The 21,728-nt window shown below is 42.1% G+C and overlaps 1 protein-coding gene across 2 annotated transcripts in view; it reads left to right on the top strand.

Moving 5' to 3' along the window:
- Positions 1 to 20,400, top strand: part of nlgn3a (neuroligin 3a) — a 126,491-nt gene extending 106,091 nt beyond the window's left edge. Inside the window, exons 7-8 of one of the 2 annotated variants that reach the window (XM_072395952.1) lie at positions 7,159 to 7,948; positions 19,237 to 20,400. In XM_072395952.1, coding sequence (XP_072252053.1) covers positions 7,159 to 7,948; positions 19,237 to 20,092 — 1,646 coding nt within the window. In that variant the 3' untranslated portion in view covers positions 20,093 to 20,400. The remainder of the gene's footprint in view (positions 1 to 7,158; positions 7,949 to 19,236) is intronic. The other variant, XM_072395953.1, reaches the window with a different exon arrangement.
- Positions 20,401 to 21,728: the final 1,328 nt, after the last annotated feature.

Genomic DNA, 21,728 nt, shown 5'->3' with positions numbered 1-21,728 from the left:
CTTTGGACAGAGGAGAGCAAAGTGGAGACGTTTGGCCATAATGCAAAGCACCACGCCTGGAGAAAACCAAACAAAGAGTATCATACCTGCTGTCAACCCCAGTGGTGGATGATGATTTAGGCTAGTTTTGCAGCTACTGGACTCAGACACCTTGACTGTAAATGAGCCAAGCGTTGGAGCTGCTATACAATAGGAGATGAGGTGAGGTGTAAACTACTGTGCATAAATTTAGCGACAGTAGGAGTCAAATGTTTTCACTGGGGCTACACCGCAGCCCCTTGCACAGTTCTCCAGTGAAAACCACTTTCCGTGGAAGCTAAAAGCACTAATAATTTCCTCTCATCACGATGATCTGAAATCTATTTGTGGACACAGCAGGAGAAGAGAGGGGGAATCAGAAAGCATCTTTAACAACTTGTCTCATCTAATGAGATTAGCAGAGCCGCTTACACAGTCATGACATGGAGATACACACAGATAACCCTGTAATAACTCATTATTCTCCGCTTTTTTACATCGACGGCCAGTCAAGGCTTGCTGACAGTGTGTGTTGTTGTGTGTACACAGCTATCAGGCAATCTGAGCACTGCAGCAGTGGGGAATGAGCTCGTTGAATATTGCCTGAAATGCTGTAGCACAAAGTGAGTTTGCACTAGAAAGACACAGAGATGGCATTCTCTGCTTTTCAGCGGCCGCAGCATTTGGGATACATTCATGAGTGCAAATGGAAAAATTCAGCGTGCTTTTCCTGGTGTGACTGGGTGGCAGGAAGAATTCAATTTAGGGTGCATGTATAGATACACGTTTAGAAATGAGAATGCACAGATAACATCCATAAAGTATATGAAACAATTTCATGAGTTGTAGATAAAATCTTTTTATTTGGTACATGTACATCAGATAAATGGTTAAAAGTTGTTGAATATTTTTTTGTCTTTGAATGCTCTAACTTGGACAAAAAAATCCTTGGTAACTATAAAACTGTTGCATAAACTGTATTTACTAGAAAATGTCAGCAAAAAAATAAAAGCAGACATGTTTTGATTTCTTAATCCATTAAACACATTTCCACATGCTCTTCTGGCTTCTGACAACTACAGCAAAGTGCTTAAAAGCTGACCTTACCTTAATTTAAGAGTCATAAGGGATGTTTTTTTAACAAATTGTAAGGTAATGGGTACATGTGTATCAATACTTAAGCTTCCTTGTGTGGACTCCATAACTTAATCGTGCTCAAGTAAATGGCAGCATTATGAATGCCAGATCCAATTTACTGCGCTGGACAATAGAACACAAGGGCACCAATTTCACCATTTTGAACTTTTCTTTTCTACAAATTACTACATACACATGCTAATCTGAAATGTCCTGACGGACAGTTGTAAGCCCCACCCACACTGAATCTAGGCTCAATCAAATTCTGAGAATTAGTCACTTAAACGCTGTTTGACCCAAGTGTGGTGCACATACCTGTGATTAGCAGCCAGATTGATTGGTTCAAACGGGAGCGCTGACCGTGTTGTGCCGTGCATACAGCCAGGGGGAGGTCAGCTTGTGTGATGATGAAGCCTGGAGTGTGTGTTATTGACCAGTGGATGTCACTTCGTGATTAGTAGGAGATATCACACTTGCTGGGCTCAGATCCTCATCGATTCTCAAACCTTGGTACAACCAGTCAATGGGGTAATTTTTATCTTTCTCTCCACTCCCTCTCTTTTTTTCCTCATACTTTTTCCCAATTCCTCCTCTCTCCTCCACTAATACCTACATATTTCCCCTCCTCCCCTTCTTTTCCTTTCGTTTCTTCTCTTTTTCCTCTCTTCCTCCTCTGTTCTGCTTTCCTGTTCCCTCCCTCCACCCTCATGGATCAAACTCTTTATCTGGCCTAAGCCACAGCCTGCAGGCAAGCAGGCAGTCTCTACAGAGGCCAGAGCAGAAGACCAACAGCTTCAAACAACATTATATAGGGCTAGCATGTCTCACACTGATAGATGAAAACATTGGCCCCTCAGACACCGTCTCTTTATGGATATGATGAAATAGAAGCTGGACAGTCTCTCTGTTTCAAACCCCACTGCTCTTAACTTAAATATTGCTGCAACACCTCTTGGGATGTAAGGCAGGCTGTAAGTTTTCTACCACATAGACAGCAATGCATATTTGTGTTGTGATCAATGCAAAAAGAAACCAAAAAAAAAACAGTGCCATTTGGAGGAGGTTGAATTTTTGGCAGTTATCGTGTTAGACTAACTGTTATGGAACCTTTCCAGAGTAAATCTTGTGATATGAAGTTAGGTAGCAATAATAGCAGCAACCATAAAAGAGCAAGGAAGCAAATAGCGTATACAATTAATTACAAGTAAGTCATATTTCACATTTAACTTATTAAGCAGGTATTGTCTGATAAATACTCAGAGACACTGTGCATGGGTGTGTTTGAACTTAGAGTATCTCCTTGTAGCCTGAGGAAATCCAGGAACTACAGTATGTTTATTGACACTCCTTCAGAAGCCATCAACATCACTTTAATGTTGACGAGCTCAGTGTTAGGTGTACATTTTAATAGAACAGAGGAACAATGCAGATGTTGTTTCAGGGCTGCCAGACCAATGTGAAATTACCCGTTGACTAATGCATGATCAGACCAGAAGCACTTGTGTTTAAGTGGACGCAGCCTGTAGGTTGTAGCCATGGTGACAGCAGCTTTAACCCTGTGTTACAAGACTGCAAGTGGCCAAGGATATACAATTAGGCAAATTTCCTAAGTATTCATATCCCAGTTGGCTTTGAATTTTTCACATGGGATTAAAGCACTTCATATATCCCCCTAATTAAGAAGAAAAAAAACTGTAACACTACATTCCTGGAAGGAGATGAGAGTTAAGAAGAAAACAGCCCAGAAAAAGAAAGAAAATGAGAGCTTGGGTGAAATGCAGCAAGAGAGGCAGAGCAACACTTATCGAGTGTGTCCAACTGAGTGCTAGCCTAGTTTGCCGGTAGACGGAGAGAAATGTTTGCAACAGAGGGGGCTCTGCATAGTCCACGGGTCTGTGGAGATTTGCTTACACTGAAGAGATGGTGGAGGTAAGATGGCTCAGAGGATTCAAGCTCCGATGAACGCAGGCTTATGTCTAATAATCAGCAGGGAGGGACTCAGCATGAGGAGACAGGGAGAATTCGATAGAGAGAAAAAAAACAGAGCAGAGAAAAAGATTGAAGGCTTGGAAAAAAGATGGAGTATAGAAGTTGTGGGCGAGAAAAAAAAAGGGGGGAAATTCATGTCCCTGTGGCCACGTTATTTCTCTCTTGTGATGGCTATTATGTGCATGAGAAGAATGTTGAGAATATTCTGATGCTTTACATTTTTTTTTTCCCACGTTACCTGTTAAAGTCATGTAGAAAATTATTTGGAAGAATGAATCACTGACCCATAAAATGAGGCTTGTACAATCCAAATTTTTAAGGTGATCAAATGGACATCATATTAACGTCGGTGCATCTTTTTAAATTTATTTCAACATATGAGTGACACTGCAGTTATTTTCCAGGATGTATTTTATAGTCACACATATAATAGTCACTGCTGATGCTCAAGTGAAATTTGCCAGCTGTTCCATATTAAAAAGGACAATAATTTATGGTGCTAACTGCTATCGTCACCAGCAGAGCAACCTTGTCCATTAAGATTGAACCTTCGCACAAGCCCATACAGTAGTTGCCACATCATGTTGGTCACTCCCAAGTGATTTTGCATTGCTGGCTCATTAGTATTAGCAGATTATCCATAGTGCTGTTCTCTAAACAAGGCTTAAACACGTTTGTTTGAGCCTCTGGGTGTGTGTAAGTGTGTATGTGACTCCTTAAGCAATGCAGTGGTCATCATACCCCCAAGGTCAAGCTTTTTCCCCATCTATAAGCTTTGAATTATCTCCACAAACCACACCACCAATCCAATGCCTGAAATGCATGCCCATTTAAAGGGTGTCTAGTGAGGGGGCAGCGCGGTCGAGGTCAGCAAACTGCAGCGCAGAGGCGGCTGTAGGGCGATGCAACAGCATTTAAGCAGGGGTCCAATGAGTGATTACCTTGGAGCTCTAGTCATAATTCAGTGTGACCTCAATCTGCCTGTAGCGCTGTGGTTTGATGGATCGGCTCACAGTTTGGGTGTTGAGTTCTCGCATGTCAAACACAGGCAGATAACGGTAGGGCTATCTGTTGCTTTTACAAAATAAAATATGCCAGATATCAATGTGACACACGTGTTTATGGTTTTACATTAGACCCTCTCTGTTTAATTCATCTTAATATCGAGGGAGGAACTATTCACTACGTAGATGTCAGAGGAAACTAAACGGTGTCACAAATAGTTAACCCCCCATCACGGTGTTGCTTGTCGTCTGTCGGTCTATTCATCATATCTGGGTCTTATCAATCAAAGTCAGCACCGATTCGCGTGCACATATGTGCTTTCATAGACATATACACCTCCCAGTGTGGATAATTAGTGTATTCCCTCTGCAGGTGATAAAGCCCATGCTCTTCTCTTCTCTCTCTCTGACCTTCCCCAGTGAGCGTCCTATCACAGTGGGGCTCATCACATGCAGCTCTAATGCATATTTATTGGGCCACTGACAGCTCATGTGTGCTGGATTTATATGTTTCTCGACAAACAATAGTAAAACCTCAGTCACTCTTCTGCCCTTTCATCAACCAAAGCAGAGATAAATCTTGTGGTGTCAACTGGGCCACAGCCTCCTCCTCAGCCGGCCATCTGTTTGTTTGGGTGTAGGTAAACATGGGACAATGCCAAGATACATTCAAGTCTCTTCAGTCATGGCAAACGGTTATGAAACGCTCATGTATGTCAAATCGCCTTGGCAATTACAGGAGCTTTTCAGCAGGAAGTCGTTTTCCTGCAGCAACTTCTGATCAAAGACATTCCGAAAGTGGCTGTGGCATCGCTGGCAGGCATTTGGATTCAGGACAGACTCTCTGTGCCATCGCTGCTTCTGTTTGCCCACTGCAATCTTAGTTGGGACGCGAAGAGAGGCAATACCACTAAAGAGTATTGGGAGGAGAGAGGAGGGGAGAAGAGGAAGAGAGGGGAGGGATGGCAGGATTAAGCCCCGGCCCCCCTCTCTGCCTCTGAGCAACCATCTTTCATCTTGCTTCTGCCACTTTAATGCTTTCAAGTGGGTGAAACTCTCGACATCTGCTTCCGCTCCCTGGGACATGGCCCAGGCCGCCATCATGCTGAGACCCATAACCACAGGACAGCTCAAAGGGCAGTGTTGGGGCAGGGCCACTGAAAGCGGAAGGCTGATAGCCTCATCCATGTAGAAAGAAACAGACAATGCTGAAACTGAGTTATCTCTTGCCTTGAGGATAAATCAAAAATATACACCCACAGATGTATTGAAATCCATCAAAAGTCATAACACCACCCAAAAGTCATCTTTCAAAAATAACAAAATGAGGCTTATACCAGAGGACGCACTCACCACAGAAACATTTCACAGTTTGCTCACACAGACTCATTAATTCTACTTCCTACTTGTGAACAAATAAATGTAAATGGCATTGTAAATAAACACTTTGTCTTTGCCAAGTGGAAATAAGCCCCCCGCCGCCTCTGATTAAGACTACCAAAGTGATATATTTGGCACTTAAGTCAGCTGTTTACCTCATAAACGCAAAGATCTTAGCACAGCCACCTACACTGATGTTGAAATCACAAACCGAGTTTATATGCCTGTATGTTTGTCTCCTAGTCACTGTGGGCTCATCTTGTGACATTTTTTTTTTTTTAAATTCTTTTATGAGTGACATTTTGGGAGCATTTCAGTCGATGTTTATGAGGATACGAGTTCAGCTGTATTCCTTGACTCTGGCAGTGATAGTGCCATGAGCAATGAAGCAGCATGGGTAAACGGTCAGAGCTTCCCCTCAAATATTCCCTGAGATCAGTCAAATAACACTTGTTAATGTGAAAACCATATCAGAGGGACAGATGAGGGGAGACAGGGAGACCAAGGCACTGGCAGCAATGTGAGGAAGACCTACCCAAGAGGGAGAGGATGTCGTGCTCCCATCTCTTTCTTGTCTGTAAGGAGTAATTTTTTCAAAGGATACATAAAATTAAATTATTTCTAGGGAAATCAAATTTGTTATTTTGGATCTGCTCTTTGTGAAAATTCATTTTAGATTCCTTTTAATAATGCACTGCAACTAAGAGGTAATTCTATCAGCTGGTGTACCCCATTATTCTGTAGATTTGTGTTCCATGGTTTCTCAACTGCACTCCCTTTGAAGCCAAGCCACGGACTAACATTAAAAAACTAACACATGTTCTATTGAATTTTAGTTCATGTGTCTATTTATGTAATATACAAGCAATAGACCATGGTCTTTTGTTCAGTTTGGCCTTTCTTTGTGTGCCACCATGCTGCATTATGTTGCCAGAGGAAATCGAGCCTTTCATTTTCTTCTGCAAATGTGGGGTGTGGGAGTCTAATTTTATTTATAGCAATCCTCCCACAAACTTCTGTTGAATTTGGTTGAAAAAAGGGACTTTTAACTTATGTGAAGCATAACTGATGTGGTGTCTATAATTGCAATGTTTGAGGCTCATCCAATCTGAGCCACCTTGAAAAGTGAATTATTACCGTGAGGGAAGACTTAAATCAAACTGTGGTGCATTTCATACAAGGAAAGGACTTAATGTATTTTATGGTATAGATTGTTTTGCCATTTTTGATGCATCGCTCTGTTTGTAACAAAGCCTATTGACCCACACTGGCAGCATCTGCTCCTCAAATATACAATATTATCTCCAGCAGAGCATATAGCCATGGATGGAGGAAAAGAGGATGAAAAAGATTGCTGATTCCCCTCTCTGTCTGGGAGCTGTCTGTGAGACCAGGCCATCTGCACATTCATTATCACAGCAATGATTCCATTATTGTTCTGTGTGGCAACTAGGACTTGTTCTGCCTGGCCTTTGTTATTCTTATCTTATGTGTAACTGACAGCCCCCTTTTGATCATGGCAGCAACAAAATTAACAACTATCATGTAATATAGTGCATAACTGCATTATCTTCCTCAATAGTGGCACATTAAACATAATTTTATCTCGTCTTCCTGTGTCCTTGTGCAGGTCTATTCCACAGAGCCATCATTCAGAGCGGATCAGCCCTCTCCAGCTGGGCGGTGAACTACCAGCCAGTCAAGTACACGCGTCTCTTGGCGGAGAAGGTGGGCTGTAATGTCCTGGACACATCAGACATGGTGGACTGTCTGAGGAAGAAAAGTTCCAGGGAGCTGGTGGAGCAGGACATACAACCTGCGAGGTACCACGTGGCCTTTGGACCTGTAATTGATGGCGATGTTATTCCCGATGACCCTGAGATTCTAATGGAGCAGGGCGAGTTCCTCAACTACGATATCATGCTTGGGGTCAACCAGGGGGAAGGGCTGCGGTTTGTGGAGAACGTGGTGGATTCAGAGGACGGCGTGTCTGGAAACGACTTTGATTTCTCTGTGTCAGATTTTGTGGACAGTCTGTACGGGTACCCAGAGGGAAAGGACACACTGAGGGAGACCATTAAGTTCATGTACACAGACTGGGCAGACAGAGACAATCCTGAGACCAGGCGGAAGACACTGGTAGCTCTGTTTACCGACCATCAGTGGGTTGAGCCATCGGTGGTGACAGCTGATCTCCATGCTCGCTACGGCTCGCCCACCTACTTTTACGCCTTCTACCACCACTGCCAGAGCCTGATGAAGCCCGCGTGGTCAGATTCCGCCCACGGGGATGAGGTGCCCTATGTGTTTGGGATTCCTATGATTGGACCCACTGACCTTTTCCCCTGTAACTTCTCCAAAAATGATGTCATGCTCAGTGCTGTGGTCATGACCTACTGGACCAACTTTGCAAAAACTGGGTGAGTAGAAATATTTTCTAACATAATTTTTTTCCTTATAGTGATGGCTTCGATGGTTTGAGACTGATGTTTAAATGTATAATAAGCAGGTATCAGCCTTCAAAGGGCTCTTTAAACTTTTATCTTTTATTTCGTTGAACTTCAAACCTTTGTCAGTTAATCCATTTGGCTGAAAATAAATGGGAAAATATCGTGAAGATAAAAGTGTAAATCATCATTAAGCGCAAAAATCTCTCCAATCTTAACCATTACTGAAAAAAGAAACAGCTGCTATGTGATTATATGGAACAATGTTTTACAAAAAAGGGCTTTATTTGCAAGAGACAGTTCTCATACTGATACAATAAGTGTCTTACAATGTTATGGAAAGGATTCCTACTGAAGTCTCACTAAAGGAAATATTGCACTCTGAAATCTCAGGGGGCAGAGATACTGCAGAACAACAGAAGTCTACATGAGTGAGAGATAGCTGACATGGAAAGAGTGGAATGACATTACAGAGTACATGCTGTAAAGTATAGCTTACTTAAAGCAAACAAAAGAGGTTGTTTCTTTCCTTTTTCAAAGGATGGCAGCACAATGTCAAGCCACATTTGGCAAAGCTCTCACAGACCACCTTTATGAGACTAGAACATGGTCAAGTTTTTGTTGTGAGATGTTCACAAAGGGATGTAAAACACTCTTTCTGTGTGACCAAGATGACAGTCGAATAGAAAAATAAATTCTACACTAAAGAACTTTGTCCTTAAGAAAAATGCTTTAAAAGCAAAGTGACCTGCTGAAGTCTAAGTGGAGGTAATTTTATTCACTCAAGTTCCCTCGCCTCTGACCATTGCTCTGCTCTCTCCTTGTCCTCTCTATAATTTATAGCTGCTCTTATTCTGTATTCTTCAGCTCAAATAAATATGAGTGTCCATCAAATCCAAATGTCCCATTCAAATAGTCTCAAATCAGCAACATATAATGGATGTTGAACTTCACATAAAAATAATTAAAATTGTTCAGGTCTGATTAGTATCACCGGGACTCCTCCTTTGGTAATCATTTCGTAACACACTCACAAATTACACAGGCACTAAGCATAGTTATATACGGTTATATACATACAGTTACAGCTCAACCAGGCTGTTTAGCTGACCACCATCTCCAGTATGCAGGCTTACATATATGGGAGCAGAATCAACTGAGATATTTCCAATGTTGGGACATGTAATTAAAGCTGGATCTACTGCACAGATGTTGTTTTTCAGGTTCTTGAATTGCAGATTACTTTATATACTGGTAAAAAAAAAAAATGCTAACACGAGCTAATATCTAGCATTTGAGTTTAATGGGAAGATCTAGTGTTTACCCGATAAGGAAAAAAAGATGAGATTGATTGTTTTTTGTACATATTGGCAAGACAGCTTGAAGCTACTTCTTTGTCCTCCTGTGTGGTGTTGACGTCCAAGGTCAGTCAAAAGTAGAAACTAGTCTGATTATTCGGGTTGTGATTATCAGAAGCACAGCCTGCAGGATACAATGTAATGCCATCCCTTCATGTTGTCGGTGACATGGTTGTTTTCTCTGTACGGCAGAGGTATACAGGACTGAAGAGTTTTAACCCATGGAGCACATGTGCTAAACCTGCTACTCCATGCAATGGGAAATGCTTTAATCTGCTTGTTGTAGTGGGTGAACTCATGTTTAAAAATCTGTTCACATGTGTTAATTTTGCTGTAAAAACAGCACAGTTGAACGTATTCATGCAGGCATATCTCAAACTACAACAGCATTATCTTGGGTGGGTAAGACCAGTTTGGAGTTCAAGTTCAATTTTATAAAATTTCAGTTTTCGGTTGGACTACCACAATTTTGCCAGACTCACTAATCAATAATGATGTGAACCTGTCTAATTTCAAATACTCGTTTACTTTTTCATGTTTAATTACTCCACATAATTCCATTACAGTAGTTTAGTGGTTGCCAGTCACAAGGTACTTTCTCATTATGGATTCAATTATAAAGATTTGTCTACCAATTAATTATACCTAGTGAAAGTGGAAATAGCACTCACCTTGAAAAATCCTGGAATTTTCCTTTAGTCGTTAACTAACTGTTTAAGTCATTTTGTGCTGGATTTAGCAGATACAATGATGGAACAGACACTTTCCAGTTTCTTTTATGAGTAATCATGAACAAATAAATCATTATGTGCATCACTAGTATGCCATCAGTTTTTTGTTCATTAAGAAGAAAAACAAGTTGATATTATGTGTGAATGCTAGGGGAAACAATAGTAAATAGTAAAAAATAGTAAATACACAAAAGAGTAAACCTATACTGGAGGTGTCACTTTCCAAAGTCAATAATTGAGTTGTTTTATCCAATAGACTGTTACCTTGACTCGAAGCCAACTCAAGATATTCTTGGCTATGGCTGCAGTGTTGGTTACACACATAGGAGGAGCTTTATTTTCTTTTGCTGTGCAACAGTTAGCTCACTCTACCTAAAGCCTAAAGCTGTCTATTGTGTAGTCCACAGAACATTAAGTCACCATCACAGCTCCAATTGTGCATCGTTATTAACAACGTCATTTGAGAGTTTACATTGAACAAATTCATCTCTAATCCATCTTTATATACAGGTGTTTGGTGTAGTGCATTTAACAGCATAAATATTCCCCCACAAATTACTTGGATGCTTTTAAGACAGCTGTACAAGGAAATTAGTAAAACCAGTGATCACACAATTTCAAACTTGCTAAGCTGTTAATGGAAAGTCACAGAAAGGAATCCCCATCTCAGCCCTGTAAGAGGCACTCCTGTGCGGCAGAAAAGAGAAAGAAGCTCTAAAATGGATAGTTGGGGACAGGAGAGGCATTTTTCAACAGAGATATTCTTTTCCCAGGGTCTTCTTTTTTTGGCCTGGACTTCTTGGATTTTCAGTCTGAAGACCAGAGACACATTGAGTCTGAGGAAGATTAAATGTTCCTTTCGAGTCTGTGTTAAGCTATTCGTGTTTGGTTAACTGCTTGTGTTGAGTATGAGTGCATGGGTGCCTGCCTTTCTGTATACTTATATGTGTACAGTATGTGTGTGCTTGTCTGTATATGTGTTTGGCTTGCAATTCTTTCTACGCACAACCCAAAAGACACAAAGACGTATCAGGGAGGCATACCAAACTCTTACCCTCGGCGGTATTGATTCCTTCAGCCTGGGCTCAGTCGATCACTCGTGCCCTAGGTGACTCGCTCCCCAAGATGCTCAATTTCCCCACCCATCACGGAGCCAGACCATTTTGTGTGACCACTAGTAATCATTTCTAGCAACTTAAATTTAATTTGACAATCCCTGTTACCAGAGAAGTATTGATTCCATACTGAATGGGATGCTGACTGAAATCTTGTACTGTTTTTATCTGTCTCTATATCATCTGCGGTCCAATAAGATTGGCATTTACATCCAGTCATCTGGCTGCAGGAACCTTGAACTACTAATGGCAGACTTGTGTAGATGGACTGATATTGGTTGTTTTTGCTCCTCAAGGAAGCACTGAGGTCCATCAGTGATGCTCGGATTAAACAGCTGCCTCCTGCACCTGGCGGTAATATTTTGTCAACGCATACAACTTTGTAGACAGATTTAATTCATTACTTATTGTCAAAGAGTATTATTAGCTGGTGTAAGAAGAGAAATTTTGATCCATTTCAGTTACAAAAGTTTGAGGCCTCAAGGTAGCAATATTCATGTATTGAATAACTCTCCAGTCTGATCTTGTGGTGTCAGCTAAATTAATTCTAATGACAGCCTTGCCCACAAACTATCTGATTTAAAACATACCACAGGCTTTCACCCTCAACTGGCAATCAGCCTGGCAAGAAACAAAAGCAGAAAGGCCACTGTACTATACTGCTGACCCCATGTCAGTTTTGCAAAAATCTGTGGATTTCCGTGTCAATGATTGATTAAGATTAGAAGCAGCGGAAAGATAAACTGATTCTAGATCATGCTCACCATGTTATGGGAAGCGTCCATAAAGTATGTTGCTCTGGCATGACTCCAGACAAAGGGATTACAGGCAAACCTCAATTAGGCACTCAAATGGTAAAGAGGACTGGATTAGATGCCAGCATAATATAAAACTCAGTAGACTGCTCAACAGCATCTTTTCCCCCAAACTTGTGAAAGGGAATCTACCATCAACTTATTAGTAGGGGTAAAGATGTTATATTTCCCACAAATTTTGCTCACTATCCTCAAATACACCATAGGGCCTACTAGGGGATAAAGTGCTCTCCTCCAACACCACCCAACCCAAACTGGCTCTTGAGGACATTCTTTTAATTAAGACCCAGTTGAATTCCCTTTGCCTTTTTGGCCTGTCCAACAGCCATCTTTCCTGTATCTGTAAAGCAGCTCTTGCTGCCCTTCCAGATGTTCGTAATGAACTGACCCAGATTGCACTTCCTGCCCCATCTCTAAATCGGCTGTAAAAACATGTGTGACACGATGTTGTGACACTTTAGCTGCATGTCAGCAGTGTGTATCATAGCAGCATTCCCCCCAAAGCTCTTCCTGTCCCTGGCTCACATGCGTCATTTTTACCGGGCAAATCCTTTCCCTGTGCCTTTTTCCCCCCAAAGTATCAGTGAAGCATAAAAGCACACAGAGAGTGCACACTGTCAAATCTTCTTAGAGTGTGCACGTGTGCATTTTTACTATGAACCCGTTCTTTCCTGAGAGTTAGGGATGTTTCAGAGGCTGGGGATTTATTCAGCTGCGACTTATTTTCAGAGCTGCAATATTTGTTTTACTACTGACAGGCACAATAGAGCTATGCTTTTGTGCCACAACTGCGTCTCTGAGAGTTTTGCCACAAGTCCTCATGCTGCGACTTCTACGCCTGTTCAAACACAAATACAAGCTCCCCAACGCAACTGTACACAAAAACACTGGCTACGCGCTTCAGGAAGAACAGAATGATGAAAATCCCAGAGAACATCAATCATTTTATATCATTAGTACTGTAAATGTTTTGGTCCATCTCTCACTTCTTCTGTTTATATTATTTATTTATTTATTTTTCTGACTGCTGATGTTCATTTGCCACTGATTTCCATGTGAGCTGCACCAGATACTGAGCAAGGCCTTGCAAGATAGTTAAAGAGCAGAATGCTGTCATGTTTTGAATATTTTCCGTAGTATCCTCCACTGCTTCCCCATTTCTCCCTTTCTCATTATCCCACACAGAAAAAGCACTAATGTACTACATTCACAACATGAGCTTAAATATGCAGTATTGATTGGTTTAGTGACAATGGCAGCCGACCAAACAAAAGTAAAAAAAAAAGAATAAAAGCATAGTGCATGCCTATACTATGATTTACAACACTGCTTGCTGATTTTTCTTTTGTTTTCCTCCCACTTGTAGCAAGCACCCTTTCTCCATAGGATTAACAACACTTATACGTCAGCTGTTTCTGCTATCTGACCTCATTCACGCACAGTATTAGCTGTTTTTTTCTTTGCTCCAGCAGTTGCATCACTCATTACTGACCTACCTCCTTCTACTTTCTTCAGATTATACCCCACTCTGTTTTGCCGTTCATTTAAACCAACTCAACCTGTAACAACAGTATGTGAATGCTTCACATTGTGGAATGGCATAGCCGCCTACTTACTCCATTAAATAGGCACTCACTTGATGGTAGATTTATAGCCAATATCCTGATTTGCATCAGAGGAGGTAAGGAAGTGGTGTGGCTTGTTAAGGGGCTGCCGTGCCATTGATCAGCTTTCATGGTGTGCGCTGAATGTAATATAAAGAGGCCAGCAGGGGAGTAGTAGACGAGGAAGTACATCTGCATGTATACATCTCAGTTGTAAGAGTGAAACAGAATTAATAGGATAAAACTAAAAGAAATGTGTAGTTATTTTTAAATAGTCACAGTTTTGATGTATAGAAAGAAACAAAAAGGTTGGGAGAAGGGCAAAGTGCTTGTAGGGGAGGTGTTTTGTTTGCTGCCACTCATCTAATCAAACAAATCGATAGCGTCCATAATAAGAAGTGGTCCAGGAGCTGTGTCCTCTACCACTTCAACAGACCCCAAAGTCACAGCGCCTCACTCTGCATCACTTAGCCTGCTGAACCGAAGGCTGCCATTAAATATGAACCTTGCATCACTCAGCCCTGTGCCCCAGCGTGTAACCACATGAAGGGTAAAAGAGCACAGCCTGATGATTTGCCTGCTCAGTGCTGAATTTGCCCCCTTTTGCCACTCCGAGCCTAAGTCTAGATTGAGTGCATTTCTTCAAAATGGACACAATGCAGGGTAAGGTGCTCGGCAGCCTTGCACCGGAATGGAAATTAGAATTAGCTTCTTGCTTTGTATTACCTGGTAAGTAGATAAACAACTGCAGGGGATGAATTTGTTACACAAGAGTAACAACAATAACAAAAAGAAAGAAAAAAAACTCTTTGCATATTTAGCAGCTTAGCAAAATCAGTGCCGCTAAGTTAATGCATGTCCCTTGTTTTGTATTGAGCAGCTATACGCAGCTCAAGATTCACAGACCTTGAGTGCAGGGAAAATAGATTCTCGTCTTTTGCCTTAGGGCACCTAAACGTGTCTTTTCAGATTTGGTGATGGCCAGGTCTATGATCATTCAAGCGCTTCAAATTACATCAGGATGAAAAGGGGAAGGAGGTACATGGGAAATGAAAAAACGAAGGAAAATGATATTCATTCTTCCCTCTTATCTACCTTTTACATCAGTGCTTGCAGATAGGGCTTAGAATAGATAATGAACTCAGGTCCCATTCTTCCACATGTGTAGGTAGCGTCGAGAGCCGAGACTCGTGTCTGTCATCCTGGTGGCACAGTGTCTTATAGAAGAGCTGTTTAAATCTTACAGTAGAATACCGAGAGCATTTCATCGCCCCACAGTGTGTGCGGCTTTGTGAAACATGACAGGTCTTGAGTTCAAGTGCTGCTTTTGTGTGGTCGAAGAGGTCAATATGCCATGATGTGTCACAAATACAGTGCAAACACACACGCAAGGAACACACAGACAGACATGAGATGAAGCACACTTTCGCAAACTCCCCGTCAATCACAGATACAAACACACAGGAGCGCTTAAACACGCTCGGCAAGCCAAGGTTAGCCAGAGGTCAACGGGTCATCAGCGTTGGAATAGAAGTGGAGGCAGAGGAGGAGATGAAGGCGGTGCTTTACAGCACCACAGACATATGAACACATCAGAGGAAATCTGAGAGGCCATTAAAACGCCCGCTTTTATGGGTGTAATAATCCCCCTCCTCTGCCTGGAAGTGCAGCCGCAGCTTCGGTGACCATCCAGATTAGGTGGGAGGTCTGACAGGAAGCAGGCTAATGCACGGGAGCTCCGAGAGCCCAACAGGACCACAGACGGGACTTTATGCCACAGTCACAATAAGCTGTTTGCTGTAGAGCTGAGCACATGCAGTGAGCACAACAACACAGCTTTTTACAGTCGTTTCTCCTGGCTATTTTAGGTGTTTAGATTGAAATGATAGGATGACAGCAAGGTTCAAGTGCAGAGTGTCACCTAAAGTCTTAGGTTATTCTAGCACAGACTACCCATCCCATCCATCCATCTATTATCTATCGCTTCTCCGGGGGTCGGGTCGCGGGGGCAGCAGCTTGAGCAGAGAAACCCAGACGTCCCTGTCCCCGGCCACTTCCTCCAGCTATTCTGGGGGGACCCCGAGGCGTTCACAGGCCAGCCGAGAGACATAGTCTCTCCAACGTGTCCTGGGTCTTCCCCGGGGTCTCCTCCCAGTGAGATGTGGCTGCAACACCTCACCAGGGAGGCGTCCAGGAGGCATACTACCCATCCCAACCCATTTAAACTTTGCCCGCTTTTGACAAGAAAAGGCAATGTTTAAAATATGTTTGCTATTTTTTCTTTAATCTTTGTTGAAAATTGTTTAGGTTGCAGTAACTTCTGAAACTGTTCATCCTTAACATCAGACTCGTCATCAGATTTCTGAAGATTTTGTTCTGTTTGTATCTCTGAATTTTTTATTTTTTTTTAAAAGCTAAGAAAAAAATAAACCTGAGGCTTTTCTATCTCAGCCACTGAAGAAACCAGAAATATTAAGTAAAAAAAAACATTTGAGAGGTTAAGCATTCCTGCTTTTATTGCGCATGACTTAACCTTCATGTTTATTGATATTTTAGAAAACTGTAATTGCATTAGACTTGAAAAATAAAAGCACACATATGTTGCATCAGGTCATAATGGTTTAAGTTGGAAGATTGGAAGATTTTTTTTTTTTTTTTAGTTTCTGAAAACGGTGAAAGCAACATTATGTGAAGCTTTTCATTTTCATTCGGAAACCTTTATGTGACTACATTGAAAGACGTTTGTTGCTGTTCTCTTAGTACTGTGTTACATAACACATATTACATAAATGCTCAGTGTTTTGTGTTGTCGTATGAATGGTAAGGGAAGACAGAATAGCAGCTACAATATTGTAGATTCCATCCTCTTCACTCTTGTTGTTGTTGCCACATTTTGTTTAGAGCTCTGGCAAGAGAATGAATCACATTAATGCTAATGTCATAATGCAAAGTACTGCTCTTAAACCTTGGCTCCTGGCATTTATATTGATGTTACTTTGTCATGTACCACCTAACTAAATATTGTTTTAAACCAATGTACCATTACACACAAAAATAAAAAGAACAGTAAAAAGAAAATATCAGAAATGGCTTGACAAACCTGGCAAAGAGCCAACTTCCCAGATCCCAGTTGAACTGGCGGAAGAAGACTGTTTTAGAGGGGCACCGCACTACAACCATCAACACCAAAAGGATCCAGTACCAACAGAGATCCCATGTCCATGCCACAACAGGTCAGAGCAGTTTTAAAGACGTCAGGGGGACATACACATTATTAGACTGCTTATTTGAATGCTGTATCAGATCCGTGTGTAATAGTGATGGTATAAGGCTATCTTTCAGTCAATTCTGCACAGAATCCGGACACACTGATACCTGCAGGAAACAGCACCATTTTGCCAAAGACAGAGAACAAAGCACCACTGCTCTCGGGAAATCAACATAAAGTGAATCTGACATTGCATCATGCAGTAAGCCCACATCCACATAGAGCAGGGTAACCGAGCAGCCCTCATCACACGGAGTTGCAGAGCCTGAGTTCAGGTTGCTCCCCCTGACTCCAGGGCAGGACTTCAAAGCTGCAAAGCTGCCCAAAGTTGAGCAGCAGTGGAAGAAACTGTTCAAAGGAATGTTGCCTGTTTACTATTGACTTTGCAACAATTACCCAAGCATATGTGTGTGTAATTAGATAAGGCAGCCAGTTGTTCTCTAATGCGGCAAATCAAATTAACTAAAGATGCCACATTGATTTCTTTGTGTTCCCTAAATTATTCATCTTCACTTGCACTGAACCAGCCAGACTGCCACCAAAGAGCTTTTCTAACTCCACTGCATCACTGCTTCTTTACTCCCTGTACACACTGATTGTTTTGCAAGAACTTTCCAAATACCTTCATACAATGTTTTTGCCATCACAATTCAACTAATTGACCCTCTTGAAAAGAGAGCATTTGCAGTGTTGTGGAAGTAGAGAATTCCCATTAACGGAGACAGCTCTGACCTCTATTACTGTTGTCGTGTATTTGTGCGAGAGAGATCGAGGGAGGAGAACATTGGCTGGCGTGCCTGTGTGATGGCATGCACGACACTCCTGTAAGAATTCATGAAGCATGCAGGCTGCAGACAACCACATCTCAGGCTGCCCCATTGACATCCTGTTCGCTGGCATGTTTCGCTCGGGGAGATCAATATGACCTTACCTCCACCACCCGCTCCTTTGAAACTTAATTACTGATATTCAGCTACAAAGTCATCATAGTCTGGCTGTCAATATTCATTGGGGATCATTACGGGCCTAATAAAAGAGGTTATTTATGGGCTGCTCTGCTGACACCAGCCCAGGTCCAGGGATTCAGCTCCAGCCATCTCAATTTACTTTGCCTCTCCCTCTCTCCCTTTCCCAGAAGCACTGACCTGAAAAATAAAAATTGACAGCAGAGAAACGAACAGAAGAGAGGATGGAGGGTGAATTCTTCTGGCATGGCTTTCAATTCTTTTGGAGGTCTTTTCAGCCTGTGCCAAATAAAAGAAAAAAAATGTTTCCATACCCCAAAATCCCCAACTAAATCTGCACTTCACTTGCCGCCAACATTAAATTCAGATGCACAATGGGATATTTCATGACATTTGGAGAAACAGCACATTTCCACTGTTCACTGTTGCAACATCACTTATTGTGTTTTCATGGCCACTCAACTATGATTCAGGTTTCTCCAAAGAAAGTCATTTAGTTTGTACCAAAAGCAATACCATGCACTGCAGAACTCCCACTCCTGACATTGTATGGCAACAAAGAGTTGTGTGATTGTCAGAGATTGCTATATGTTAATTCATTCAATAAATCAATAGCTCCACTGTAATTGAAATCGTTTGCTGTTTGAGTTAACAAAAAACTGTGAAGTGGAACAGTGAACTCTGTGGATCAAAAGGGGTATTGCATCCAGAGAAGTCTACTCTCGCACACAATCAGACATCAAGTTCAACCCTAGCTTTCAGTCTCATGCACAAAAAATGATTATGTCCACATACACACACACGTGTGCACAAAAGGCTCAACACTTCCCTTAGCGTCTAGATTAATATGGTCCACTTTCCATCAGTGCACTGGATGCCAGTTCACACTGTGCTGTCTTCCTTGAGCAATTAGCAGAGGTGCTCCACCATCATTTGATTATCAACAGCAAGATGGCTCCTGACGCGAGCCCTAAAGCCTGCTGACTTATTCACGAGTGTTTACTTTAAAAGCTGCTACCCCGGTTTTTCTAGGGTGGGCTGCCTTCGAATCAAAATAAGATCAACATCTGGGGACAGGAGAGACGGGGGATGAGACAGGCAGGCATAAAATCCCCACAAAGAGGTGGCTGAAAGACGAGAGGGAGAAGAGGAAGGCTTGGGAGAAATTAGAATATAAGAAATCAGTGTCAGTTGATATAGAGCATACACACCTGGGTCATTTTGTATCTGCAATGTTTTCATGCAGAAATATAAGCTGGATTGCATACTGAAATGTTTTTCTTGTTTTGCTATTATTATTATTTTCATGTTTCCTAGCCCCATATGAATGTGAAAGCATGAAAAATTAAATGTACTGTCAGAATCTTACTAAACTCTATTCCATCTGTTTCTTCCTCGCCTGTAGAGACCCCAACAAACCGGTTCCCCAAGACACTAAGTTCATCCACACCAAGGCCAATCGTTTTGAAGAGGTGGCATGGTCCAAGTACAACCCCCAGGACCAGCTGTACCTGCATATTGGCCTGAAGCCACGTGTGCGCGACCACTACCGTGCCACCAAAGTGGCCTTCTGGAAACACCTTGTGCCCCACCTTTACAACCTTCATGACATGTTCCACTACACTTCCACCACCACAAAAGTGCCGCCTCCAGAGACCACGCAGAACACATTGTCCACGAAGAGGCCCAATGGGAAAAGTTGGCCGTTCAACACCAAACGCCCCCCCATGTCGCCGGCTTATAACAGTGAGAATAAAGACTCCTGGAGCGATGATGAAGAGACAGGGCCACTTGTAGTAGAGAACCCACGGGATTACTCTACAGAGCTCAGTGTCACCATTGCTGTGGGAGCCTCTCTGCTATTTCTCAACGTCCTCGCTTTCGCAGCCCTCTACTACCGCAAGGACAAGCGGCGGCAGGACTCCGGCCACGGGCAGCCCAGCCCCCAGCGCCAGACCACTTCCAACGACATTGGCCACCATGCGCCTGAGGAGGAGATCATGTCACTGCAGATGAACCAAACGCACCATGAGTGTGAGGCGGGGAACAGCAATGAAGGGGCGCTGCGCTTGGCTTCACTGCCTGACTACACACTCACTCTGCGGCGTTCTCCAGACGACATCCCCCTCATGACCCCAAACACAATCACCATGATTCCTAATTCCCTGGTAGGCATGCCTAACCTACACCCATACAACACCTTCACAACTGGCTTCAACTCCACCGGCCTGCCGCACTCCCACTCAACCACCCGCGTATAGCTTTAAGAAGGCCAGGGGTGCAGCCGGCGCTGGTAGGGGAGGAGGAGGCGGCGGCAGGGTGGCGGAGGAGGAGCGGGAGGATAAACGAATTGAGGAGAGGATTGTGTTTTATAAATATCACAGGGTGGGGGAGGGGTGAGGAAGGCCAAGAGTCGGATTAAAACGTGCGGAGATTTAACTAGACTTTTACTATGAGGAGAGTTGCTGAGAGCTCTCTGTGGATGTCAAGTTGTGCAGAGCTGCCAAAATCAAACTGCTCCCCTTCTCCTGACAGGGGGTGGGGTTCTTTCTGCAGTGTTTTTTTTTTTTCTAAAATAATCATTTTAAAAGCCTTTTTAAGCAGACTGTGGAGATTTCAACACTTTTTTTTCTTGTATTCATAACAAAAACAAAGAAAAGTGCTTTTTATTTCCCATTCCTTCTTCCTGTTGGAGACACATCTAGAACAATGGCCTCTTTGTCAATATTTGCGAAATGTTTTTAATTGCTTCTTTTTTGTGTGTGTTATGTTTCAATGCCTTACGGAGCTCTGTCTTTTTTGTCATTATTTTTACTCCCTGAGACTATTCCACATGGAGTGTAATACAAGCAGATCAGATGAGACTCAAAGATGAGACTGAATCGAAGATGGGAATTGAGAGGATATGCAGATGTAGATTTTTAAACCTATTTTGGACATCTCTTTTTTTCTTTTTCCATTTGTTTTAGCTTTTTGTGTATTTTTCTGTTGCGTTTCCAACACAACAGCCACACAAATGGTGTTTTTTTTTTTGTTTTTTTTTTTTTTTTAGCTTGTATAGAAATGATTTATGTGGGACAGCTCTTGCCAAGTGACGAGAAGGCAGAGATAAATACAATGTTACTGTGATTGTTTTGTTAAGAAAAAAAGTGCATCTTTTACAGCCAACTCATCTGTTTAAGCTCTCAGATATTAGCTCCACAAAGTGTGCACGTACACATGCAGCTTCAAGCACCCGTGTGTTTGTGTACATGTGAAAATGATCTCCCATTTGCTGTGGGCAAGTGCAGTCCAGTGGCTACAATAAAGGAAGAGACACATTGTCGGAACTTGCAAATGCAAGATTTGTGAGTGTGAGCGTGTGTGTGTGAGAGAGAGAGAGCGAGAGAGAGAGAGTGTGTATGTGTCTGTGCACCATTTTTTTTTTTTTTCTGTTGATGTTTTTTTTTTTTTTTTAAGATTATAGTGTGTTTTATTTGGGGAAGGTGGGGCGGGGAGGGTCTACTTTCTCATGTTGCTGATTTTGGCTCACCACCAGTAGTGTTTCTGCTGCGTCTCTGGGTGTCTGTCTTTGCAACATAGCACTTTTGTTATTTTAAAAGTTATATATGTCTAATTTTGCTTAAAGATTACAAAATAAATCTATTATTTTATGTGTAAGAGAAAAAAAAATAGCTAAAGACTCAACTGAACTAACTGACATGATTCCATTGACTTTGTAAGAGTTCCTCTTCGAAAGCAGACAGTGGCCTGTTTGCACTGACTAAACCTACATCAGTGCACACTTGTATTTCTTTGAATATATATATATATAAATATGGGCATACATACATATATGTATAGGGCTTCTATGGAGATATCATTCCCACCTACAAAACAATTAAAACACTTTTCACA

This window comes from Leuresthes tenuis, unplaced genomic scaffold (assembly GCF_036924035.1).
Source record: "Leuresthes tenuis unplaced genomic scaffold, fLeuTen1.0.hap1 SCAF_11, whole genome shotgun sequence".
NCBI classification, from domain to species: domain Eukaryota; kingdom Metazoa; phylum Chordata; class Actinopteri; order Atheriniformes; family Atherinopsidae; genus Leuresthes; species Leuresthes tenuis.
Note: the sequence above shows the minus strand (reverse complement) of the source record. Positions and strands in the feature narration are given on the sequence as shown.